The 27,826-nt window shown below is 47.6% G+C and overlaps 1 protein-coding gene across 3 annotated transcripts; it reads right to left on the reverse strand.

Annotated features, from left to right (window-relative positions):
* IL10RB (interleukin 10 receptor subunit beta) lies at positions 1-27,680 on the reverse strand. Of its 3 annotated transcripts, XM_043448853.1 has the most exons (7): positions 27,485-27,677; positions 24,927-25,050; positions 20,634-20,791; positions 18,956-19,122; positions 14,372-14,519; positions 6,576-6,736; positions 1-417 (listed from the first exon to the last, which is right to left on the reverse strand). In XM_043448853.1, exons 1-7 carry the CDS (start codon positions 27,531-27,533, stop codon positions 268-270), a joined length of 957 nt encoding a protein of 318 aa, XP_043304788.1. In that variant the 5' UTR covers positions 27,534-27,677; the 3' UTR covers positions 1-267. The 3 variants fall into 3 exon arrangements, with proteins under 3 accessions (XP_043304788.1, XP_043304790.1, XP_043304789.1); XM_043448855.1 differs by lacking the exons at positions 1-417; positions 6,576-6,736 and adding an exon at positions 12,516-14,216 and having other exon boundaries at positions 27,485-27,680; XM_043448854.1 differs by lacking the exons at positions 1-417; positions 6,576-6,736 and adding an exon at positions 12,516-14,240 and having other exon boundaries at positions 27,485-27,680.
* Positions 27,681-27,826: the final 146 nt, after the last annotated feature.

The following is a 27,826-nucleotide window of genomic DNA, read 5'->3' on the forward strand; positions in this document are numbered from 1 at the left end:
CAGCTTTTTTTGTTTAATCATTAAGGCCTTTAAAAAGTGGCAAGTTCCCAAGGTTTTGCCACATGAGCATGTAGAGTCCAGCTCCTTGGTGGTGTGGACGCTGTCCCAGCGTCTGTGTTTCTCCATCTGGGTTTATTCAGGTGGTCTTGGCCCACGCTGGCTGGCTGCTCTGACTGCCCTCGGGGGCAGCCAGGACAAGGAGGGGGTCACTGCGCCCGGCTGAGTGTGCTCCCTCCTCGGACACCACTGGAAGGACCCCTGCCCATGTCAGGTCCCGAGACCGCAGCCGGCCCCAGGGTTCGGCCTGCAGCTTTCAGACACTTCCGTGATGGCGCTCAGCTTGTCAAAGACTTCATTCTCATCAGACAGTGGGAAGGAGAATAAGAGAAGAGTGCTGTGATGAGGGTGGCTCATAAACTGCAGGGAGAAAAAAAAAAAAGTTAATTAACAAATTTTCCCATTTCTTTTTCTGGGCTCACAATTTTCTACAGAACTCCTGGCTGAAAAATGCTGTTTTAAAAAAAATGTAACAACAAGAGTATGACAGTTCCTCACAAAATTAAAAATAGAATTACTGTATGGGCCATTAAGTCCACTTCTGGTTATACACCTGAAAAGAACTGAAAGCGGTGTCTCAGAGACATACATTAATACGTACCCCGGTCTTCAGAGCATCATAATTCCTGACAGCCAAAGGTGGGAGCAGACCGCGTGCCCATCCACACATGCGTGCGTGCGTGCTCGGTCGCTCCGGCCGTGCCCGGCTCTGTGTGACCCCATGGACTGTGGCCCGCCAGCCTCCTCTGTCCCTGGGGTTCTCCAGGCAGGAACACTGGAGGGGATGTCTGCCCTCCAGGGGAGCTTCGCATGGGTCAGATTCTTCCCAGGGATCACACTCCTGTCTCCTGGGTCTCCCGCATTGGCAGGCAGATTCTTTACCACTAGCGCCACTTGGGAAACCCCGTTTACGCATGACTGGACAGATACTGTGTTGGCCAAACATTTGTTTGGGTTTTTGTTATAGCGTTCAGAAAAATCCAAACAAACCTTTTGGCCAACCCAATAGAATGTGGTCTATCCATATAATTCAATTTTTTTTTCAATCTCAAAATGTAATGATGTTCTGATACATACCACAATGTTGAGGAACCTTATGCTAGGTGAACTATGCCAGACACAAGAGGACAAATTGGGCACGATTCCACTTACATGAGGTACTTAGACTAGGCAAATTCACAGACAGAAAGTAACGGTGGTGGCCAGTGGCTGGGGGAGAAGGGAGGTGGGGAGTTCTATTTAATGGATCTATTAATTTATTTAATGGATCTGGTTTGTTTTGTGAGATGAAAGAGGTTCTGAGGATGGAAGGTGAGGAGGATTGCACAACAATGTCCATATACTCAATACCACTGAACTGTATGCTGAAAACTGGATATGGTGGCAAATTTTACATTATGCGTGTTTTACCACAATTTAAAAAATTCAACAATAAATCTGCACCTCCTTTGCTTAGCGATCACAGGTCCTCCTCTGACAGTTCCTCTTGTAAACCTGGAGGGAGACTCAGGGACGGTCCCAATGCCGCCCGGGGCATCCTTACCTCGAAGAAGCCAGCATGGGATACATGTGTCTTGGAATAAGTCCCTCTCTTGTGCATCCTCAGGCTGAGTTGGAGGCCCTCTCGGGTGCTCCCCAGCACCCCGAGTGTCCCTTTGTCCAGCCTTCAGCCCTATGCCATCCTGTATGGCAGCCACCAGCCACGTGGAATGTGGCCCGTCTGACTCTATGTGTGTTGAGAGGTAAAACACACACCAGATTTTGAAGACTTTGTATGAAAAAAAGAATATAAATGTTTTGACAAATGAAAAAAATTCCATGTCAAAATGATATTTTGGATATACTGGGTTGCATAAAATGTATTACTAATATTAATTTCGCTTGTTATTTACTAATTGGAGTCTAATTGCTTTACAATGTGCTGTTAGTTTCTGCTGTACCGTGAAGCAAGTCAGCTATATGCATACATATGTGTACACATACACACATATACGTACACATGCATACATACACACATGCGTGCACACACACGTGTGCACATTCACACATATGCGTTCACACACGTGCACATTCACACACACGTGTACACATGTACACACATGCATACATACACGTACATATTCATACATACATGTACACATTCATACATACAAGTACACACACATACATATGCGTACACATACATACATATACCTATGCTCCCTCTTGGGCCTCCCTCCCCTCCCCATCCTCCCCACCAACGTCATCGCAGAGCCTGAGTTGCGCTCCCTGCGCTGCATGGCTGGTTCCTACGAGCTATCCGTTGTTGCTCTGTGCTTTGTTTTGTTTTTCTTGGCCATGCTTCACGGCACGCAGGGTCTCAGTTCCCTGACCAAGGATGGAATCTGTGCCCCCTGCAGGAGAAGTATAGAGTCCTAATCACTGGACTATCAAGGAAGTGCCCTGTTCCTTTTCACTTTTGAAAAAACTGTGCATGCATCTTAGTCGCTCAGTTCAGCTCAGTCGCTCAGTCGTGTCTTTGCGACTCTTTTCGAAGCCATGGACTGCAGCATGGCCTTCCTATCCATCACCAACCTCTGGAGTTTACTCAAACTCATGTCCATTGAGTCAGTGAGGCCATCCAACCATCTCATCCTCTGTCATCCCCTTCTCCTCCCACCTTCAATCTTTCCCAGCATCAGGGTCTTTTCCAATGGGTCAGTTCTTCAAATCAGGTGGCCAAAGTATTGGGCTTTCAGCTTCAGCATCAGTCATTCCAATGAATATTCAGGACTGATTTCCTTTAGGATGGACTGGTTGGATCTCCTTGCAGTCCAAGGGCCTCTCAAGAGCCTTCTCCAACACCACAGTTCAAAAGCATCAATTCTTTGGTGCTCAGCTTTCTTTATAGTCCAACTCTCACACCCATACATAACTACTGGAAAAACCATAGCTTTGATTACATGAACCTTTGTCAGCAAAGTAATGTCTCTGCTTTTTAATATGCTGTCTAGGTTGGTCAAAACTTTTCTTCCAAGGAGCAAGTGTCTTTTAATTTTTTGGCTGCAGTAACCATCTGCAGTGATTTTGGAGTCCCCCAAAATAAAGTCTGTCACTGTTTCCACTGTTTCCCCATCTATTTGCCATGAAGTGATGGGACCAGATGCCATGATCTTTGTTTTCTGAATGTTGAGTTTTACTTTTTCCACTCTTCTCTTTCACTTTCATCAAGAGGCTCTTTCATTCTTCACTTTCTGCCATGAGGGTGGTATCATCTGCATATCTGAGGTTATTGATATTTCTCCCAGGAATCTTGATTCCAGCCTGTGCTTCAGCCAGCCCAGCGTTTCTCATGATGTACTCTGCATATAAGTTAAATAAGCAGGGTGACAATAAACAGCCTTGATGTACTCCTTTCCCAATTTGGAACCAGTCTGTTGTTCCATGTCCAGTTCTAACTGTTGCTTCCTGACCCGCGTACAGATTTCTCAAGAGGCAGGTCAGGTGGTCTGGTATTCCCATCTCTTGAAGAATTTTCCAGTTTGTTGTGATCCACAGTCAAAGGCTTTGGCATAGTCAATAAAGCAGATGTTTTTCTGGAACTCTTGCTTTTTCGATGATACAATGGATGTTGGCAATTTGGTCTCTGGCTCCTCTGCCTTTTCTAAATCCAGCTTGAACATCTGGAAGTTCACGGTTCACGTACTGTTGAAGCCTGGCTTGGAGAATTTTGAGCATTACTTTACTAGTGTGTGAGATGAGTGCAATTGTGCAGTAGTTTGAGCATTCTTTGGCATTGGAATGAAAACTGACCTTTTCCAGTCCTGTGGCCACTGTTGACTTTTCCAAATTTGCTGGCATATTGAATGCAGCACTTTCACAGCATCACCTTTTAGGATTTGAAACAACTCAGCTGGAATTCCATCATCTCCACTAGCTCTGTTCATAGTGATGCTTCTTAAGGCCCACTTGACTTCGCATTCCAGCATGTCTGGCTCTAGGTGAGTGATTACACCATTGTGGTTATCTGAGTCATGAAGATCTTTTTTGTATAGTTCTTCTGTGTATTCTTGCCACTTGTTTTTAATATCTTCTGCTTCTGTTAGCTCCATACCATTTCTGCCCTTTATTGTGCCCATCTTTGCATGAAATATTCCCTTGGTATCTCTAATTTTCTTGAAGAGATCTCTAGTCTTTCCCATTTATTGTTTTCCCCTATTTCTTTGCATTGATCGCTGAGGAAGGCTTTCTTCTCTCTCCTTGCTATTCTTTGGAACTCTGCATTCAAATGGGTATATCTTTCCTTTACACCTTTGCCTTTAGCTTCTCTTCTTTTCTCCTTATTGCCAAATTCAGACTTAAATTGAAGAAAGTAGGGAAAACCACTAGACCATCAGATATAACCTAAATCAAACCCCTTACGATTATACAGTGGAAGTGACAAATAGATTCAAGGGATTAGATCTGATAGAGTGTCTGAAGAACTATGGATGGAGGTTCATGACATTGTACAGGAAGCAGTGATCAAGACCATCCCCAAGAAAAAGAAATGCAAAAAGGCAAAATGGCTGTCTGAGGAGGCCTTACAAATAGCTGAGAAAAGAAAAGTAGCTAAAGGCAAACGTTATATAAGTATCTATGTAATATCTCGCAGCTTCCCTGGTGGCTCAGGGGTAAAGAATCTGCCTGCCAATACAGGAGACAGAGGTTTGATCTCTGGGTTGGGAAGATCCCCTGGAGAAGGAAATAGCAACCTCCTCCAGTATTCTTGCCTAGAAAATCCCATGGACAGAGGCGCCTGGCAGGCTACAGTCCATGGGGTTGCAAAAGAGTTGGACACGACTTAGTGACTAAAGAACAACAACCGCATAATACCTCAATCTTTGTTACAAAGCCTAAAGCAGTTATTATCCCAGAGGGGGACGTTTCCACGAGGGGACGCGGGAGGGATTCCATCAAACTATAAGTTATAGCTGCCACCTTTTCATGTCAGGATCCTTGTGCCAAAAAACTAGCCGCAGGAAAGGAGTCAGGAGTCACTACCTGGATCATCAGGGGGAGAAGAGGCTGCTGCTACATGATGGGGCCCGGGGGAGGGGGGACTCCTGCCCAATTCTGATGGCACATGGAGAAGCACAAGAGCCGGGGTCTCTGGTGTCCTGTGACCAGCTCAGGCCTCGCAGAGCGGAAGGTCTGAGTCGCTCCCGCCACGTCAGCAGCGGCTGGTCCGGGGAGGAGACAGCAGAGCAGTGAGGTCAGGGGCGTCACTTGTGCCCTTGGACCGGCTGCAGGGGCGGGGCTGGCCCTTGTTCCCTTAACCTTTCTCTTGTAACCTTCCCTGGGGGAGCAGCTCGACTCGGCTCTTCAGAGAAGCTGCACCCCTGGGTCCTAGCGGTTTACGCGTAGGCTGGAGTGGATGCTGTGATGCGCCACCCTCACCCCAGTCTTCTTTAGGAAGCAGGGGCCTGCTCCCTCGGCTGCTGGGAGTGGGGCTCCCCCAACCCCACCACGGGAGGTTCCCTGAGCTGAAGGAACTTCTCCATCCCAACTGCGCCTCCTTCCCGGGGGAGCCCACACCCAGCCCAGGGGAGACGCGGGCTTCACTTCACATTTCCTTTCACTTCATTTCTAACTGAAACGAAAGTGAGAATATAACCAAGATTTCATTTCTTAAAGCCGCTTCTGTCCTACAAGCTCTATCCAGGTACATTCTTTCTTCCACCCAAACTTCCTGAAAGTAGCTTTTCTGTAACCCAGTTAGTAAAGAATCCGCCTGCAATGCAGGAGACCCCAGTTCCATTCCTGGGTCAGGAAGATCCCCTGGAGAAGGGATAAGGTTACCCACTCCAGTATTCTTGGGCTTCCCTGGTGCTTCAGCTGGTAAAGAATCCGCCTGCAATGTGGAAGACCTGGGTTCTATCCCTGGGTTGGGAAGATCCCCTGGAGAAGGGAAAGGCCACCCACTCCAGTATTCTGGCCTGGAGAATTCCACGGACCGTATAGTCCATGGGGTCACAAAGAGTTGGACACGACTGAGTGACTTTCACGTTTTTTTAAATTTTCTGGAGGAAAAAAAAAAGAACTGCTTTCCTAAAGCCTGGGACACACGTCCCGTAATTTCAGTCGCTCTCAGATGTTCCCCGCTCTGACGCCGCTCCTGCCCCTCCTCTGTCCCTGGCTGTTCGTGGCACTCAGCCCAGAGCGCTCTCTTTCCCGTCTTCTCTGCTCTGAGCTCGGCTTGGTCCCTTCCTGCTCCGGGACCATCAGCTTGGCTCTCTGACAACTTGGGCCTCTGGGCAGGGACGGTCAGAGAAGGAACAAACATCCAGGCTGGAGGGGGGCTTTTAGGAACAAAACCTCTGCCCCCTTCCCATAGGGCTGTTCCCCGAGCTCAGACTTCTCCGAAAGGGCACCAGGAACGGGACCTGCACGCAAGGTGTGTGTCGTCCTCCGAGAAACCATGCCAGGCTGACTCAGGCAGCTCTGACTCCGAAGGTCAGCGTCTTCTTACCCACATCTGGCTCCGTGCCACTACCTACCTCTTTCAGGTGCTGCGGAAGAGAATTCCTCGGGGGGAAGGCGTGCCTGGCCTTCCTGTAACCGCACCGCAGCAGGAAGAAGCAGCCGAGCAGCAGCAGGACAGCGGCGCACACAGAGGCCACCAGGACGCCGCTGGCCACGATCCAGGACGGGGTGGTTTCTGCAGGGGTGAAGGGCTGGGTCATATTCGCGTCATGCCCGGCTTGGGGGATGGCGACCTTAACTCACCACCATGATCTAATGGTGACCCCTTACCACTGGGGCGGAGGAGGGGGCACAGGTGTGTCTCAGAAGGAAACACAGCAGCAGCTATTCAAGGATCTGGAGGTTTTCAAGTCTCACCCTTTCCTACCATCTTCCAAGTTGGGTTTCTGGGGCATGATTGCTGATACGCCCCAAAAAGCAGCAGCTGCATGAACTCTGATCCCTGTTATCTACCCACGGGGGAGCCATCAGCTCCCTGTTCTGCTGTTCCATCAGCAGATAGCGGGGCTCCCCGGGCCCCAGAGCCGCAGTGACACACACATGCTACAGCGTTTTGTCCTGAGAACTGCACAGGGGACCCCACCTGACCCCCTGTGTGCAGAGACCTCCCCAAATGCTAGTGCCCAGCAGCATAAAGATGATCTCTGGGTGCCCCCTCCCTTCCCCAGCACCTCTGTGAGCTCCTGTCTGGAAAAACCCAAGGCTACCAAAAGAATTCACCTCTGTTCTACCAACTCTTGACGTTCCTTTCTTAGTGCACTTTCCTAAACAGCTCAGGACTGTAAATCCTTCCTCTCTCCCTGTGAGACCTAAATTAACTCCTACAATCCAGGAGTGTCTTTCCCAAGGATCTGGAAACCAATCCTTTGACATGTCATCATCAGGATGGAGCATCACGACAGAGGAAGAGTCTCTGTCTCAGAGTCCCAGTGGGATGAATACCGCAGGTGATAAAATCCAGTTAGCAGCAGACGCAGAAGACAGCCTAAGTGCGTTAATATCACCCCATGTGCCCACCCAGTTTTGGTCATTTGTCACTTCCGTGACCCCGATCTCTTTTTGTCCCAATTCCCAATTCTGTCTTTAAAATGCCCCATCAGCTCTTTCCTCTTCTCCAGTCATGAATGAATCAAATCTGTTGTTACCACCTTAACTGATGCCCAGCTTTATCTTGGACCGTCTCCAGGGGGTCACCCTTAGTGGCCGGGCTCCCCTCATCTAGCACCAGGCCCCTCTGCCAGCTGCCCGCCTGGCCTCCCTGTGGCCAGCCCTGTCAGCAGCACCACCCTCCTGATGCAAACTGAAAGCCTCTGGTGCTGGGAGAGGCCAGGAGAACGAACCTTGCCCTGGAAGAGCAGGTCCCTCCATGGGGATTGCGGCAGTGTCAACTCTTACTTCCCCAGGCCAGATCAAAGAGCTCTGATCGGCACAGAGTCCTGGAGCCGCCTGGACGGCCGCCCCCGGCTGACCTCTCCCAGCACTTGGCACAGTGTGTGGCCATTGACACTCCTTAAACATCCAGTGACCGGTGAGGGCACCCAGCAGGGGGGAGAGGCTGGACGGGCCTGCTGCCCCCTCTTGCACTGTGATTAACACTGGCAGTGACCTTGCAGCCTGTCCAGCTCGTGCCCTGGCCGAGTTCAGGGAACTCACTCCTTACCCCTGCGCCCCATGAATTATCGTTTCAGTTACTAGGATCGAGCGGTGGTGCCTTTAGCAGGTTCAACTCAGATGGGTCTTCTGGGTGGATACAGGGTCGTGGGGCAAGGGAACTGGTGGGGGTGGCCCCCAGGCTTCACGAGAGCTGATGATGGTAGGTCAACTTGGGATCTGACGTCCCAGCTCTGGAGGAAGTTCCAGGACCCATCTACTCATCTCCCTATCTTTCCACTTAATATTTCTGTAGCTCTCTAATGTGCCAGGCATCGGAGTCACTCATTAAATATTCATTAAACGTTGACTGCTGGGCCCGAGCCTGCAGTTGGTGGCACTGTGATGACCCCCCCGGGGCAGCTCCTGGGCCTCCAACCCAGACGTGTCAGCGTCTTACACAAGGGATTATCCCACAGGCACACCTGGTTCATGGTGACAAAATTCAAAAGATGCTTTTGTGACCTACCAAGAAGGGGAAATGGGGAAGGAGAGGGGATACTGCTTTACATAGGCTGTGAATTGTGGGAGAACCTAGTAATCAACTGAACTGAACTGAACTAGTAATCAACACTCTCTGTGTAAAGCTCCCTAACTTGCTTCAGTCTATCTGACCATGCTGTCAGGTCAACTCCCTTTTCCTGTTGGCAAGTCATGCCTTTGCTTATGTATGGGATCAGTCTGTAGGTACGGGTGGAGACGTTACTTCCTGTTATTTACCGGCTGAGCTGACTTCAGGCGAATTACTTCATCTCTCTGAACCTTCACCTCCCTTCTGGGAAAGGGGAGAAGAACCTTTCCACACTTTCACTGAAAACTTGTGAGGTTTAAACAGGAGAACTACATTTAAACAAACAAACAAACAAACTCTAAACTGGTGTTTGACAAAAGCAGGTTTTCAGTGGGCTGTTCTCTTCTTTTATGAAATGTCTGGATTTTGTTAGTTAACGAGTGATCATTTAGAGTCACAAGATATTCGAAATACTTTTCTTTTTGGTCCAAGTGTGTGCCTCAAGCCATGTTTCGTGACATAAGCCCTAAGTAATATTTAAAGGCGTGATTTCATTTTTTAAAAAATATGTATTTATTTGGCTGTCAGGTCTTAGCTGCAGGGCTCTAGAGCACATGGGCTCAGTAGTTGAAGGGCTAAGCTGCCCTATAGCACGTGGGATCCTAGTTCCCCGACCAGGGATCAAACCTGCATTGCCTGAAATGGAAGGTGGATTTTTAACCACTGGAGCATCAGGGAAGTCCCTAAAAGTATGATTTGAATAATAACAGTAATGACACCTAACTCATATTGCAGGCTGACCCCGTGCCTGGCACTGTCCTGGGTGACACCTTTGATTACTCTCCTCTTGTAGGTGAGGTGGCTGAAGCACTGGGCGTCCAGGACCTGCCCCACATCACTCATTGTGCTGGACTCACAGCAGGGAAGGATGGGACACGGGACAACCAGGCATACTCAGGCCTGGAGAAAGCAGTCGGCAGGTGTTCAGAGGAAAGAGTGAAGACCCCAAAGTCAGGATTCTAGTGATTTAAACAGGATGGGTGCTCGCAGGGCACAGAATTCTCATTCAACTACAGATGATTCACGAACAGAATAAAAAGGCAGGCTTTTGGAAGTTCCCTGGCGGTCCAGTGGGCAGGACTCTGCGCTTTCACTGCCAAGGGCCTGGGTTCAATCCCTGGTTGGGGAACGAAGATCCCACAAGCCTTGCTGGGCAGCCAAAAAAAAAAAAGGTTTTTGGTTTTTCATTAAGGCAGGCTTTTGTTATTTAGAGGCCCTTGTTGGGAGGCTCAGCCATAAGGTGGAACACAGGCAGGCAGACTGAGCCTTGGACAGCCAAGGCTCGGCGTTAGCTGGGGGCTACAGAAAAGAGAGAGAGGCAGAGAATTCCCTCCAGAGAGACAGCAACACTCCATCTTCCACGTGGCTCTGCATTCCTGAGAAACCATGCTTAATATTATTGCAGAATACTTTTGGATGACACTGGAAAGATCACGTGACCGGGTGAGATGAGAGATTCCTGGATTTGGGCAAGTAACTTGTGCAATAACAAAAAGCAAAAGAAACCTCAACAAGATTCAGGAAACTCCAGGCTGGTAAGCCTGATTCCATGTCCAGAAAACAATACAAAAATTCTAAAATGGATCGTTAAATGGCTACTTGTTTAGTTACTAAGTCGTGTCCGACTCTTTTGTGACCCTCTGGACTGTGGCCCACCAGACTCCTCTGTTCATGGGATGTCCCAGGCAAGAATAACTGGACCAGATTGCCATTTCCTTCTCCCAGGATCTTCCCAGCCCAGGGATCAAACGTGTGTCTCTTGCACTGGCAGGCTGATTCTTTACCACTGAGTCACTAGGGAAGGCGGAAATTATGGCAAAGCTGCGTTTTTTCTCAGCAGCTCTGAGACTCTATGGACTGCAGCATGCTAGGTTTCCCTGTCCTTCACGGTCTCCCAGAATGTGCTCAAATTCATGTTCACTGACTTGGGGATGTTATCTAATCATCTCATCCTCTGCAGCCCCTTTTCCTCCTGCCCTTAATCTTTCCCACCATCAGGGTCTTTTCCAATGAGTCAGCTCTTGGCATCAGGTGGCCAAAGCATTGGAGTTTTGGCTTCAGCATCAGTCCTTCTAATGAATATTCAGGGTTAATTTCCTTTAGGATGGACTGGTTGGATCTCCTTGCAGTCCAAGAGACTCCCAAGAGTCTTCTCCAACACCACAGTTGAAAAGCATCAATTCTTCAGCGCTCAGCTTTCTTCATGGTCCAACTCTCACATCCATACACGACCAATGGAAAAACCACAGCTTTGACTATCCAGACCTTAGTCGGCAAGCTGATCTTCCTGCTTTTTAATGTGCTGTCTAGGTTGGTCACAGCTTTTCTTCCGAGGAGCTGTGCTGCGTTGTGCTTAGATGCTCAGTCGTGTCTGGCTCTGTGCGACCCCACGGACTGTAGCTGGATAGGCTCCTCTGTCCACAGGGATTCTCCAGGCGAAAATACTGGAGTGGGTTGCCATGCCCTCCTCCAGGGGATCTTTCCAACCCAGGTCTCTTGCATTGCAGGCGGATTCTTTACCATCTAAGCCACCAGGGAGACGTCTTTTAATTTCATGGCTGCAGTCACCATCCACAGTGATTTTGGAGCCCAAGAAAATAAAATCTGCCACAGTTTCCACTTTTTCCCCATCCATTTGCCATGAAGTGATGGGACTGGATGCCATGATCTTAGTTTTTTGAAGGTTGAGTTTCAAGCCAGATTTTTCCATTTTCCTGTTTCACCCTCAGCAAGAGACTCTGTAGTTTCTCTTCACTTTCTGCTATTAGAGTGATATCATCTGCATATCTGAGGTTGTTGATATTTCTCCCAGAAATCTTGATTTCTGCTTGTGACTCATCCAGCCCAGCATTTCATATGATATACTCTGAATATAAATTAAAGAAGCTGGGTGACAATATATAGCCTTGACATACTTCTTTCCCAATTTTGAACCAGTTAGTTGTTCCATGTCTGGTTCAAACTGGTGCTTCTTGATCAGCATACACGTTTCTCAGGAGACAGGTAAGGTGGTCTGGTATTCCCATCTCTTGAAGAATTTTCCACAGTTTGTTGTGATCCATACAGTCAAAGGCTTTGCATAGTCAATGAAGCAATAGGAGACGTTTTTCTGAAATTCCCTTCCTTTCTCTATGATCCAATGTATGCTGACAATTTGATCTCTGGTTCCTCTGCTTTATCTAAACCCAGCTTGTACATCTGGAAATTCTTGGTTCACATACTGCTGAAGTCTAGCTTGAAGGATTTTGAGCATAACCTTACTGAGGTGTGAAATGAACACAACTGCACAGTAGCTGAAGCATTCTTTGGCACTGTCCTTCTTTGGGATTGGAATGAAAACTCACCTTTTCCAATCCTGTGGCCACTGCTGACTTTTCCAAATTTGCTGACATATTGAGTGCAGCACTTTCACAGCATCATCTTTTAGGATTTGAAACAGCTGAGCTGGAATTCCATCACCTCCACTAGCTTTGTTCATAGTGATGCTTCCTAAGGCCCACTTGACTTCACACTCCAGGATGTCTGGCTCTAGGTGAGCGATCATACCATCGTGGTTATCCCAGTCATGAACATCTTTTTTGTATAGTTCTGTGTATTCTTGCCACCTCTTCTTCATCTCTTCTGCTTCTGTGCAGTCCTTGCTGTTTCTGTCCTTTACTGTGCCCATCCTTGCATGAAATAGTCCCTTGATATCTCCATTTTCTTAAATATATATCTAGTCTTTCCCATTCTATTGTGGGCTGTTTTTTTCAAGCTGTGTTCTTGGAAATGTTCCATCTCAAAAAAGGTGTTGAAAGATCAAATATGCTAAAAATGCTCATATATAGGGTGTTTTTTTCTGAGAGGGAGAAGCGGTGAACCTTCATTTCCAGGCACATCTGACTACAGGGCTCTTGTTTTGAGAAATATCCCATAAACACTCACTGGGACAACACAACTGTGTGTCCCCTGTTTGGGGAACACAATTGGGACACCCAACTGTGTTGGGTCCCAACAAAGTTGGGACAATAATGCACTTGGCACTGGGTGTTGATTTCAGCTGATATTTGCCAAAGTCTTTCATGGTGACTTTGCGGACAGTCAAACACAATAGCTTACAAAATAGTCCACTGTGTTCATATGGATTGGTGACCATTAGGTAGTTAAGCGGTCTAGAGAAAGGCATATCCTGGACACACCAACGGTTTAAACAACAAACTGTTAAAGATCCTGAAGCTCTTTCTAGCAAATCAGTTTTTCTTTGATAAGACAACACAAAATTGGGTGAGAAATACATCCAATGACAAAAACCAACATTCAGGAAGAACTTGATAAGCTGAAATGACGATGCACCATGATGGCAGCAACAGCGGCCTCAGGATTGCAGTGACACAGAAGATGCAAAGTTTTCCCCTCTATCTGGAGGAAATTTTTTTTTTTTTCATATGGATACACAGTTGCTGGGCATCATTCTTGTTGCTTTTTGTTTCTAGACCTTTTATTTTATATTGGAGTATAGCCAATTAACAATGTTGTGACAGTTTCAGGTGTACAAATACATGCTTCCAGTCTCCCTCAAACTCTAGACGTAATTCTTTTCTTACAATTGCTCTCCTTTGTATTTCTGTAATCCCCAGATCATGGCTTTGCTTTCCAAAGGCACTCCATAAATGAAAAGAGCCAGGATCAGACCTGCTTGTGTGCATCTGAGCTGGTGGATCCTCTGGACAACGTCTTTAAATAACAAAAGGCCCCTCATGTGTGTGCCGACTACAAGATTTTATCATCTCGGATGATAATACACCCCTACATAACTACTCAGTGTCTAGGCCAACTGGTACCCTCCTCTCCCCTCTTTTCCTCCTTCCCTTCCTCCCTCCCTGTGTTTTAAGAAACACCAAGTGTGGAGGCACTATGCTAGATACTGGGGTACACGCACCTCATATGTGGGGGACTGTGTGGAGGTTCTGGTGCTATAATTCATGAGGAACCCTAAGACTATCTTGCTGAGGACAGTGGTGGGGTTTCCAAACTCTTCCTACGATGTGGGAAGGAACTGGAGGTGTACAGCCTGGGAAGGAAAGGTGTCTAGTAGAGGGCATCTGGGCTCGACCGTTGCTGGGTGGTCTTGGGAGGACTAAGACTTCCTCAGGGAGCCCAAGAGGAGAGAACAAGCATGCTGGAGGTGGGTGTGTGGGGGGAGACCTTAGTTCCCTGGACGGAAGGACTGTCCATCAATCCCTTGGGTCCAGGAGTGAACAAGCTGCCTCAGAAGGTGGTGGTCTCCTTCCCAGCAAGAGGCTCAGTCAGTCAGGGATGAACTGGAGCTTGAGCTGGGTGATGATCTCTAAGGAGCCTTTCAGCCGGCACACTCGCTGGGAGCCTCTAAAGCCACTTAAGATGCTCAGAGGAGGGAATTCCCTGGCGGTCCAGGGGTTAGGACTCTGTGCTTCCACTGCAAGAGACACGGGTTCAGTCCCTGTTTGGGGAACACAGATCTCACAAGCCTTGCAGCATGGCCCCCACCACCACCACCACCCACATCCAAAAAAAAAAAAAAGAGGGTGCTCAGAGGACACAGAACTGCAGACGGTGCATCTCAAGACTCACCGTCAATGGTTGTTTGCTCACAGACAGGCTCACTCCATTCTCCAGCTTTGTTCCGATCAGGAAGAAACCCTCGAACTTGAACACAGTAAGTTGTCTGTGACTCAAGATTTCGGAGGAACTCGAAGTCATACTGACCAGAAATTGAAAACTAGTAACAGAGAAAAAAATCAGAACATGCCTCAGCAGTGAAGGGACATCACTTCCCATCACCCCACCCACCCCGCCACCTGCCACTTACTGGTTATAATCTTTACTTCAGGCTCAAAATAGGAGGATAAAGGAAGCAGATGCTCCTCCCAGGTCATCTCAGGTGACCTGAGATCATTCTAAGTGGGAAGGAGGGGGAAGGGCAAGGACTGACCATGGTCCTGGCACACTGCCTTATTCCCTGAATTTCCTAGTCTAAATGATATGCAAACCATCCCACTTTCTTTTTTTCTTTTTTTAAAGATAAGCCAGTTGTATGGGTTGAATTTTGTCCTCCCAAATTCTTACATCAAAATCCTAACCCTAGTACTTTCAAAAGTGACTGGTTGGACAGGTTTTTATAGATGTAATCAACATAAATGAGGTTATTAGCGTGGGCCCCAGTCCAATATGACTGGTGTCCTTAAAAAGAGGACATTTAGACACAGACGGGTACACAGAATGCCACTTAAAGATGAAGGCGGGGATTGGGGTGATGCCTCTATATACTAAAGGATTCAAAATTGGCCAGCTCCCACCAGAAGCTGGGTGGGAGGCCTGGAACGGATCCTTCCTCTTGGTCCTTAGAAGGAACCAATCCTGCTGACACCTTGATCTTGGACTTCCAGCCTTTAGAACCTTGAGACGATACATTTCTGTTGTTTCATCTGTCCAGTTTATGGTACTTTGTTACTGCAGCCCTGGCAAATGAACACACCAGTCATCTACAGTAAGACCCAATGTTATTTCTGGCCCTAGCTGCCTGGGGTTCTCCTCTGAATCACTTCTCCGTTCATGCACCTGGGCTGCCCTCCCTGAGCGGCTCATCTCACCTCAAGGATATACACCATAGCCTGCCTCTGGTGGGGCCATCCCAGACTTATCTTAGTTTAATTTGAACATAAGATATCGTAATTGATGGTATATTTCTGAATTTGAGAAACCAAAATAGTGTTGCAGGGAAGAACAAAATCTGACTCCATATTGGATCTGTTTCCTTTACTTTAGCCTTTGCTTCCTACGAGGATGCTATTTTGTTGTTCACTACGAGGATACTATTTATATGTTATAGCCTGCCTGGGGGTACCCTGCCCCTCTCCTTTACTATTAGACCAAAGTGCCATTGTTCAGGATCCTGTCCACCTGTGAATGGCTACAGGAAGGAAGAAAGGAACACAGCCGCAGCACCCCCCACCCACCACCCCTGAGGTTGGCCATTCCAGAAGATACTTGCAAGATTAATGGCCTTTTTACTTCCTCACTTCCTCCCCCTCTCTATTCTATAAAAGAACCTGGCACCCAGAGCCCGATAAGAAGGTTATTTTGAGACATTAGTCTGCCATCTTCTCAGTTTTCTGTTTTTTCAAATAAAGTCATTATTCCTTGGCTCAATACCTCCTCTCTGATTTATTGGCTTATTGTGTGGTGAGCAGAGTGAGCCTGGATTTGGTAACAATAGTTTTCAGCAAAATAAAGGGAATTAAAAGAGTACACATGGCCTGTATTTCCAGCATGGTTACAAACTCCTTATAACAGGGCCTTATGAAGAATTTGCCATGTGAATAGGAGTTTCAATAGAAACTGAGCACAGACTGTTTTCACTTTAGTAATTGGTTACTTTTCTTTGGGTGCTGGGCTTGCTGACAGCTTGTCTCTATTCTTTTATTGTATGAGAAGCTGAGCTCCCTGAAGGCAAGAACTGGATTGTACCAAGTTAAACATGACAAGTATAGTCCCTTGCATTGCAAGGCCAGTTCTTCACCACTGGACCACCAGGGAAGCCCCAACTTCTGGTTTTATCTCCTCACTTTCTCCTTCCAGGAAGAAAGAATTTCTAGAAGCTTTTAATATTTTTAGGTCAGGGACTTGAACTGGTGGCACTCTCTCAGAGACACCTGCATTCTAAAAGAGAACCATTTAATCTTATTTCTTTCAGGCTGCTGTAAACAGAATGTCAAAGACTGGGTGGCTTATTGACACATATTTCTTTCCCACAGCTCTGGATACTGGGAAGTCCAAGATTAAAGCACCAGCAGATCTGGCCTCTCAGGAGGGCCTGCTTCCTGGTTCATAACTGGGTTTTCCTGCTGAGTCCTCCCCAAGGGGTGGAAGGGGTGAGGAAGCTCTCTGGGGCCTCCTCTAAAAGGGCGCTAAGACCATTCACAAGGGCTCCACCTTTATGATCTACCTCCTAATACTGTCACACTGGGGACTGGATTTGCAGAAGGGTGAGGGCTGGGCAGGGGTAAAGCGGCACAATCACTGAACTGCTAGCATGATAAACTGGCGGAGGTGGCCCCGCGGGCACCAGTGAGGCACACGCTGGGGAGCACGCAGCCTTTCCCACACTCCGCGTGTTCACACCAAAGTCTTCCCACCACAGGCGGAAGGAAGGGCAAATGTGCGACCAGATGCCAGGCCTGAGGGCATATTCTAGATAAGAAGCTAAAGATAGACTGAATTTTGCATTTCATGCCTGGGGCAGGAGGCACTCAGGCCCTGGGTAACTGTGGAATCTGATTCTTAATCAGATCCTTAATCTCTTGCTCGCTCCAGAGTTATCTTTGTATCTCAGAGTTTAGCAGGGACCCCTGCATTCGACAAGTAATCATAAAACTTATTGCTCTGTACTGCTTCCTAGACACACGTAATCTCGGGTCTTGATTATAAGCAAAATCATCTTTCCTATGAAGAAGGCAGATATCCTACATCATTTAATGAAACATTTAAAAAAACTGAAGTGTAGTTGATACACAATATCTTAGTAGTTTCAGGTATACAACAGTGTGATCTGATATTTGTATACATTATGAATTGATCACAATGGAGCATTTTTTGGGGGAAATTAACTTGAGATTTTGGGACTCTACACAGTATGTAGATATAAATTTAATTACATCATTCCTCAGATAATACAGGATTCACTGGTAGCTCAGCTGGTAAAGAATCTGCCTGCACTGCAGGAGACCCCGGTTTGATTCCTGGGTCAGGAAGATCCGCTGGATAAAGAATAGGCTGCCCACACCAGTATTCTTGGGCTTCCCTTGTGGCTCAGCTGGTAAAGAATCCTCCTGTAAGGCCTGAGACCTGGGTTTGATCCCTGGGTTGGGAAGATCCCCTGGAGAAGGGAAAGGCTACCCACTCCAGTATTCTGGCCTGGAGAATTCCATGGACTGTATAGTCATGGGGTTGCAAAGTGTCAGACCCGACTGAGCGACTTTCACTTCACTTCACTTCAGACAATACAAACGGGTGACCTGTTCTTGCCAAATGCATGAGCAGTAGTGATTTCATGTAGCGGAGATAACATATATGTAACATAACTTACATAACATATATGTAAGTCAGTTTAGGACCAGAAATGACATTTGACTCAGAAGCACTAAAAGAATTAAAGGTAACCAAAGATGAATGAAAAAAGTATTTTAACCTGTCTACACAAGGGGAAGGGACTCTCACATATTGACCCATACACATTGTTCAGGCGATGGGACAAGTTTACCTTTCTTTTTACTTTTTTCACTATGTCATTAAATTGCTCAACAATCCTGTGAAGTAAGTTATTTCTGCTGCTTAGACGTGTCAGTTGTGTCCGACTCTGTGCGACCCTATGGACTGCAGCCTGCCAGGCCCTTCTGTCAATGGGATTCTCCAGGCAAGGGTACTAAGAACGGGTTGCCGTGGCCTCCTCCAGTGGAGCTTGTGACCCAGGGATCGAACCCAGGTCTCCTGCACTGCAGGCAGATTCTGCACTACTGGGCTACCAGGGAAGCCCCAAAGTAGGTTATTCTCTCCACTTTATTAATGAACTGGGTTACATGCCCATTTTGCACACCTGAGAAGCTGAGGTCAAGACTGTGACCAGAGTCACACAGGGGCAGAGGCAACAGGCCAGCAGGGCCTTCCCACTCCCAGCTCATGTTTTGAAAGGCATTGCTCCTGAAAGAGGAAGAAAGCAATGGGGAGAGGCGGGGTCAGTCCTATAGAACATGACACCCAGCATGCATCCAGGGCTGGGGCTGCCCTGACCACGGGCTTGACTATCCTGTGGAGTATGTGGGGCCTCATGCACCGGAGTCCAGTGACCCCCACCCTCCCCCAGCCAGCGGCTGAGTCAGCTTGGCCTTCTCCAGCAATCTCCCTCTGGGGAGAGAAAGGCTTGTTCTCCTGCACCAGCACCCAGGAAGTCTGCCCTTGAAGCCTGGGAAGTGCGACCAGACACACCAGCCAGCCCCAGAATGGGTACCTTCTGGAGCTCAGAGGACCAGGCCTGAGCTCCTCTGGACCATAAGGTGCTGCCACCTGTCAAAGCTTTTCTCCATCATCGTGGCCTCCAGCCAGCACTGCGCAGAGGACAGGAAGCTGACATCGGCAACGCGCGTGATTCACTGCACTTACCTTTTCATCAGAGCCGTTTCTCCAATACTGCACATGGTAAGTCCATGAGTTATAAATGTTCCTCATGGTCCATGGTTCAGGTTCATTCTCGATTCTTGGGGCAAAGAAACGCATATGTAAAGAATTAGCAAGTGCTTCTACTTGCATTCTGGGAGGTCCGATAATGGCTGAGGACGAGAACAAAGCAAAATGACAACCAAGATTCACATGTTAGAAACATCAACACTTACTTTTTGTAACTGGGCAGACCAACTGGGCTACTGAAGTACTCTGCCCTTTGATACACCACTGTGGTGATGTTGACTGATGTGGCTAAGGACAGTTAGATTTTGTTTCCTAAAAAAAAAAAAAAAATCTTTTTACCTTTGCCTTTATTAATCAGGTTTGGTCCTTTTATATTTATTGTGATTTCTGATATATTTGCAATTACTCCAACTACATTACTTTGTGTTTTCTGTAAAGACTGCTTTTTTTGTTTTTAATGGCTTATTCCTCTCCACCCCCCTCCCTTTTATTTTTTTTTGGTTGGGTTGAGTTTTCTTTATTTCCATTGCTGGGTTGGAAGCAAGAGATGGTATTTCTATTTTTAGTGTTTAACCTATATAACCTATATATTTAAACCACTTTCCAACAAATACATTTTGCAACAAAGTCTGAAACCACTCCCCCCTCCCCAAAGCTCTTTTACTAGACATTCACGTGATGGGTTCCTTCAACTCATTTGGGTGGGTCTCTGGCCAACTGCCGCCACCTCAGAGAGAACTGTCTCACCATGCTATGTAAAGAGCAGCTCCCACCACTCCCTGTCCTGGCACCTTACTTTATTTTCTTCAGAGCCCCGGTCACTATCTGTCATAAAATATGTATCTGTTTATTTATCGCCTGTGTTCCCGATCAGAATGTACATTTCACCAGGGCAGGGGTTTTTGTCTTGTTCACTGCTGTAGCTTCAGCACACAGTAGGTGCTCAATAATAACTGTGGAATGAATCATGAATGGCCCCAGGCAAACATGCTGTTTGAGTTATACCCGGTATTCTTGTCTGCTGACTGTTACATCTGGGGGGCTGCAAATAGGCCTGGGTTAGCATTCTACCCTGTTTCTACCCTGCTAGAAGCTGAAGACCAGATAAGCACATTCATCATGTGTTTTCCGAAGCAAGTATAAATAGGTCCACATGACATTCTGAAGCACTCTCCCATCACATAAACTTCAAGAGGCAAATAGCGGATGTGGGGTGGTCACCGCTGAGAGCCCTGGCACAGAGGAGGCCCGGGTGAGCTCCTGTGCTGCCTGCTCACCACCCCTGTGACCTTGGGGCAAACTGCATATCTATTAATATTTGGCATCAGTTTCTAAAGAGAACTTCCATAAATGGGCCCTGAGATAGGATTTGGAACCAGTCAGGAACTGGTAAGTCTGTTCAGTTAAGGAGCTGTACAGATAATAATAAATAATAAACCTGTACTATGTTTATTGCCTTATGCTGATCCTGTTCTGTCTCTCCCACAAACTTCCTTAAGGTTACAGCTCTCTTTATTACAACCCCTTTGCTCCTTATCCAAGGCCATCCACTTGGTGGGCACTCAAAAGAATTTTTGCCCATGGGCCAACCAAGGGGGAAACAATCAAGGCAGGGTGATGACATTACAATGAGATGAAAACTAAGGTGGCTTACTGTCATCCACAGGACAGAAGGTGATGTTTATCCAGTCTGAACTCTCATCAGCAAATTCAGCCCTGACTCTCAAGGTGTGGTCACCATACTTGGAAAGACTTGAGAAATCGCATTCCGTCAACAAAATACGGGTGCATGTATCTTGGAATTTCCTGTAACTACAAAATCAGAAAAAAAAAAAAAAATCATGAGAATTCTATTTGGGAAATTAAAATGGAGGAAGTCTTGTTCAGGCTTCAGAAGCAGGAAAGCAGGCCCTTGACCTTGCTTCTGACCTGCCTGGACACTGCCTAGATTCCAGGCCTGCCCATAAGCACAGCTAGTCAGGCAGCACTTTAGATAAGAAAGGGATTGGATCTTGGAATTCTTGAGCTTCTGGTGAAAGTGAAAGTCACTCAGTTGTGTCTGACTCTTTGCATCCCATGGACTATACAGTCCATGGAATTCTCCAGCCAGAATACTGGAGTGGGTAGCTGTTCCTTTCTCCAGGGGATCTTCCCAACCCAGGGATAGAACCCAGGTCTCCCGCATGGCAGGCGGATTTTTTACCAGCTGGGCCACCAGGGAGCTCCTGGAGGTCTGGCCAACCACTCCTGGGGTTTAACAAAATCCTATGATTCACAAGATAAAACAAACAGCACCATAAAAATATTAAAGTAAAATGAGAGCTGCATTTTGGGGTGCAAATTGATGACATCAGTTTTTGGCCTGGGATTATAGGCAGGAGCCTCCGAAACTGCAATTTGAAGTCTAACCCATGGAGTGAACACACTACCCAGGACCTTTTCCCAATTGGGACTCCAGATTACTATTAACCAGGGACTTCCCGGCTCTGTTTAATTGGGATGTCAGCTGGCCCAATTTGGTGATGCATGTGCTGTTACTCTTTCCTACCGTTTCTATTTCTCTTCTTTTAATGACTGTATATAGAAATTAAGTTAAATAATCCTCTATTAAGGATTGAAATTGTTTAATTGTATGTAATGAGTGGTTTCTTTTGTTAACAAATCCTTTGAACCTGAAATGAAAGTAAAACTTTCAGCAAAACAAGGTCAAACCTCTGTCTCTCTGAGGTTGTCATTGCATATGTGCATTTTCTAAACTGTGCTCCATGGGACCTTAATGATCCTTGATGTATCATTAAGACATTTCAAAAACAATCCATCCCATGGTCAAACAACCTGGGGCAAAAACGAGGTGAAACATGAATAGATGTCTCTTCTCAACAGAACTTCTCAGAGCACATGTCTTTCCAAAAAGGGGTTGACTATTCAACATATTTGACCAAGAAAGCTTCCCTTTTTGCTTATGTATCTCTGAAAGTTGTGGGGCATAGTCTGTGAAATGTCAATATACATACATTAGCCAAAATAGGTACATCACAATGACTTCAAATAATGTCCTATATGCGACTATGGCTCAATCATGCTAGAAAAATTATAAAAAAAACTCATTGGCCTCAGATCTCCAGGCCAACACCCAGAGGGAGGGTGGCAGAAACATGGCGTGGAAGGAAAGGGATGTAACTTAACCTCACAATAGCCTCAGGAACTATAATCAGCGCCACCTGATGTAAGGAAGATCCTGATCCAGGATCTTGTCTTGCAAAAAGTAAGAATTTTGTCTGATTGGCACCTTTCTGCTTTGGTGCCAAAAACAATCTAGCTGCCCTCAGAGGTGACAATGAAGGTGATAAAAATAATAACAACCAACATTTGTCAAGCATGCAGGTGTCCAGCAGTGTGCTATTTCAACAGTATTACCTCACCAAATTTTCACAACTGCAGGAGGGCAGAAATGACATCACCCTTATTCTACAGACAAGGCACAGGGGTGGAAAGTCTAGAAACTCGCTCACGGAACTCAGGTCTGCTTGACTTCAGAGCGCCACCCCCACACTCCACCCCACTCTTAGGAGGCAGAGATAAGTGGGCTTATGCTTTTTTACCGTCTGCTTTTTTCACTTAATAGGCCACAAACACTTTCTCAATCAATCAACTTTTCATGGCTGCTTAACATCCCATCATTGGGAAAATCCAGGGGTCATTCCCTTGAAGGGGGTCTTCCCACATGTGGCCATTTCTTCCATGCATTTAAACTAATGCATCAACTGACCGGAACACAGAGTATTTCAACAGTTATTTTGCAGTGACTTCCCTTTCATTAGGTCATTTTTTAATAGCATCTACACATATTTTTATTTCCATTAAGTAGTTAACATGGTTTATTCTCTGTATTTACACCTAGTTGTTTTAGATGGTTCCATATTAAAATCACCAGTACATTCTTTGAAGCCCCACCCTTGGCCACCCCTATCCAACGCATACAGACAATGAGTCTGTGCTGTGTGACCACTCAGGCTGAATTCTAATCAAATGTTTTCTAGAGCCATAGAAGGGTAAACACATTTTTCAGGGTCAAGTTTCCTCCACACCCAGCGTATGTTTTGTTTTCCCCAGCAGAGGCCTGCACATCCTTGTTCAGGAGACTGGAATCCAGGTATCCACTCTTGGTTATTGGCAGCTCTCATCTAAAAGACAAACATCTAAAACCAAACACTTCTACTCCAATGGCAAAGAAACAAAAAACAGAACAATAAGAAATACACTACAGGGAGACAGAGAGACAGAGAGGGAAGTTAATTTTCCACAATGAAATCCCCAGAGCTATCAAGACAGAATGGAGAAAACACAGAGATGAAATTAACCAATCAAGGCTAGAAAATACATGGCAGGAGAAAAAAATCAAGTCTCTGGCTGACCCTTCTTAAGTCCTCGGGGAAACTGACAAAACTGGAACATGGACTGAGATAGCAGGACTGTATCACTGGTTAAACTGCCAAATCTTAGATGCTGCTGCTGCAGTGATGTAAAAGGTTATCCTTGCTCTTATGAAACACACAATGAAATATCAAGGGGCAGAAAGCATTATGTAGGACAGACACACTGTGGCAGACCTTAAAAACTGGTGAATGTGGATAAAGGCTATTTGGAAGTTTTCTGCATTACACTTGATTTGCTACTTGGGAATTATTTTGAACTAAAAAGTTGAAAAAGCAAGTAAACAAAGGTGATCTTATTTATCTTTCTCCTCCTCTGACTCAGCAAGCTCTGGACATGTTGGGAAAGCAAGGAGTGCAGGACCAAAGCGCCTGCATCTCGCATCTCCTCCCGGCTCACTGAGGGAGCGTACCTGCCTCTGGCCGTTTCTGAGTCGCTCGGGGAGCAGGCGCGCAACTCTCTGCCCCTGGCCTCCTGTTGCTGCTCTGCGCCCCCCACAAAGACGCGTCACCTGCAGCCCAGCCTGTGACATGCGGCAGCAGGCCCGACACAGCGAGAAACTGACAGGGAGGGCAACCCTGGGAGCTCGGGGCATCACTGAGGTAACAGCGGGGGTGACACTGACCCTTCCTTCTTAAGCCTCTGCTGGCTGCAGAGGAGACGGCTTTCAACAGCCAGCAGCTCTCTTACAATTCAGTTTCGGGACACAACCTCAGAGTAGCTGAGCACCCACCATGCACATGATCTGTAGCCCCCAGCACATGATCTGTAGCCCCTAGCACTGAGGTATGCAGTTTACAACCTAGGCGGGTGGGTGGTAAGCCAGCAAGGGGCTTCCTGCGTGCTGTGCATACCTCGGTTTTCTTGGATAGCTCCCACTTACAAACTGTTGACTTCGAGCAATACTACTCTGGGCCTCCTTGGTGGCTCAGAGCTAAAGAATCTGCCTGCAATGTAGGCGACCTGGGTTTGATCCCTGGGTCAGGAAGATCCACTGAAGAAGGGAATGGCTACTCACTCCAGTATTCTTGCCTGGAGAATTCCATGGACAGAGGAGCCTGGTGGGCTACAGTCCATGGAGTGGCATAGAGTCGTTCACGACTAAGCAACTAACACTCTCACTTTCAGCAATATTACTCTAATAACTGGAAGATGGTCTCATCACTGGCATTTTTCTCTTAAAAAACATCAACAGTGACAGCCTGATAAGTTCACATTGCAGCAAGCTGCCATGGTGGCTGATGATAGTCACGATCTATAGGCTAAAATGTCTGTCACACCATGAACCATCACAAGAAACAGGAGAAAGGATTTTACTGTCTGTTTTCAGGGAACAGAGCTTTCATAAGAATTCTGGGACAGAATGAAAAAGGCCAGGGGAAATGCTGTCCCTGGGCTGTTACGGTCACTTGGGTGATAGCAGTCAGGCTCTCCCCTCGGTCCAGTCCAGTGACTAGCCCTGCCAAAGCCACCATCCTCTGGTGCCTTCCTGCCAAGAGCGCCCCACACTTACCTTTGGTACTGAGCTGTGAACGTCAGATTCCCCTTGGGAAAAGCAGGTGACTCCCACCGCAGAATATTTTTGAAATTAACTGAATTCATTCTGACATTTTCAGGAGGTGGCACCATTCCTAATGCTGTAAACATAAAGGGAAAAAAGTTGGCAACTCTCTTTCTCAAAACGGTTGTCCAAGAAAATAACCATGTCCAATACCCAGGTCATGTACTCTATGGCTCAACGTCTTCACATGGGCCTGTGGGAGAGGGAGACATACTTTAGTGGTGCTGAGGAGTCTGGACTCTATTTGAAGAGAAGAAATTGCTAAGGGGAGAAGGAAAGCAATAGAGAAGCAGGGATGGATGAGGGTGACCTGGAATTTGGGTGGTGGCAGAAAGGTGTTGAGGGCTTCCCAAATGGCTCAGTGGTAAGGAATCCGCCTGCCAATGCAGGAAACGTGGGTTTGATCCCTGGATTGAGAAGATCCCCTGGAGAAATGGTAATCCACTCCAGTATTCTTGCCTGGGAGATCCCATGGACAGAAGGAGCCTGGTAGGTTACAGTCCATGGGGTCACAAAAGAATAGGACATGACTTAGTCACTAAACAACAATAGAATGGTGTGAGAGGGTAGATTTTAAATCTATTTCCACAGGTATAAACTTTAGACTTCCTGATACATTCGGTATGAAGAAGTAGATATTAATATCCACTCCCTGCTTAAGCACCTAGTGCTCTGACTGGGGCTGGGGATAGAAATCAAACAACACTAAATATTCATTGGCAGGATTGTTGCTGAAGCTGAAGCTCCAATACTTTGGCCATCTGATTTGAAGAACTGACTCACTGGAAAAGACCCTGATGCTGGGAAAGATTGAAGACAGGAGGAGAAGGGGACGACAGAGGATGAGATGGTTGGATGGCATCACTGACTCAATGGACATGAGTTTGAGCAAACTCCGGGAGATAGCAAAGGACAGGGAAGCCTGGCGTGCCGCAGTCCATGGAGTCGAAAAGAGTCAGGCACGACTGAACAACTGAATAAAAACAACAATTTTAGGATTTGCATTAGGTTTGAGATACTGAAGGATACATAAGTAGGAATGTCAGAGACAGCTGGATGAATAAGCCTGGGGCACAGAGGGTAGATTTGAGCTAGAGATAGAAATAGTTGTTAAACTTTTTAACAGAAAATGCCAAACATACACAGAAGTACAGAGAAGAGTATAATAACGGCCACCAGACCATCACCCAACTAGCGCCAACAGACAGAAACTTGAAAGTCACAAGCCCGTGTTGTCGTCGTTCAGTTGTTAAGTAGTGTCCGACTCTTCTGCAAGCCCATGGACTGTAGCCCACCAGGCTCCTTCTAACCATGGGATTTCCCAGGCAAGATTACTGGAGTGGGTTGCCATTTACTACGCCAGGGGATCTTCCCTGACCAGGGATTGAACCTACATATCCTGCACTGGCAGATAGATTCTTTACCATTGAGCCAACAGGGAAGTCCAATGTTAGTGTTAGTCCCTCCACAGTGTTAGACTCCTTGGGATCCCATGGACTGCAGCTGGCAGGCTCCTTTGTCCGTGGAATTCTCCAGGTAAGAATACTGGAGTGGGTTGCGATTTCCTTCTCCAGGGGATCTTCCTCACCCAGGGATCTAACCTGGATCTCCTGCATTGCAGGCAGGTTCTGTATACTATACAGAATCTATACAGATTCTATACTGCCTGGGCCACCAGGGAAGCCCAGAGCTGGTATTTAATGCCAAAGTTCTGCTGGTAGCCCCCAGAGGAGTAGTGTAGGAGGAGAGAAGAGGGCTGGGTATGAACTTGGCTGCATGGAGGTCTGACAGAGGTGGAGAATCCCAGGGAGAAACAGCCTGAAATAGGTGGGAGGGAAACCGGAGAATGAGGGATCCTGGGAGACCCAGGATGAATTCATCAGAAAGGAAGGAGGGATCCATACTGTTATTTGAACCTGGGCAGGCAGTTTAGACGACTTCCCTATAGCTCAAGTGGTAAAGAATCTGCCTAGGATGCAGGAGACCAGGGTTCAATTCCTGGGTCGGGAAGATCCCCTGGAGAAGGGAATGGCCACCCACTCCAGTATTCATGCCTGGAGAATCCCATGGACCCCTAGAGAAGCCTGGCGCGCCCCAGTTCATGGGGTCGCAAAGAGTCGGACACGACTCAGTGACTAACACACACACACATACACACACACAGGCAATTTGGAGTAGGACAGGAAAGGTTTCACTGGATTTAGAGCTCAGAAGCCCTAGAGCTGTAGGGGTTGAGGGGCAGAATTAGATTTTGGGGTGCTGGGCTTGACGGCCCGCCCAGAAACTTTAGACACTTTGAGTGAGCCTCTGGGGGCCCCCTCGCGGGGGATGGGGTTCGTCTTTGGGGGTCAACTGCCTGGGGTCGTAGCCACGCCTCCCGCGTCCCGGGCGCACTTCCTCCAGTCGGGACGCAGCGCCACAGGCAAGTCGGGGTTCCCGCGCGGGCAGCCCCGGCGGTCGAGCCGACGCCCCGGAGACTACCCGGGGTCCCCTCCCCGCAGACCCCTCACCTGATATCAGGAGGCAGCCGCCCAGCCAGCTCCGGAGGCTGCGCGCCATGGTCGCGCCGGGAGCCCAGGAGGGCGCTCGGGGGGGAGCCCCGCGGACAGCCGCCGGGCACCGGGGCACACCCCCCACCCCCTACGCCGGGGTCCCACGTACGAGCGCCAGCCTGCCGGCTCCGAGGCTGCTTCCGGGAACCGGAGGGGCGGGGCGATAGAGGCCTCGCCCCGCCTGGGCCACGCCCCGCCCCGGCCCCGCCCCGGCCCCGCCCCTCCTGGGCCCCGCCCCCTCGCGCCCGGCTCCAGAGGCCGCAGTCACCGGCTTGACTGTGGCAGAAACAGAGGTGAAAG

This window comes from Cervus canadensis, chromosome 27 (assembly GCF_019320065.1).
Source record: "Cervus canadensis isolate Bull #8, Minnesota chromosome 27, ASM1932006v1, whole genome shotgun sequence".
NCBI lineage: Eukaryota > Metazoa > Chordata > Mammalia > Artiodactyla > Cervidae > Cervus > Cervus canadensis.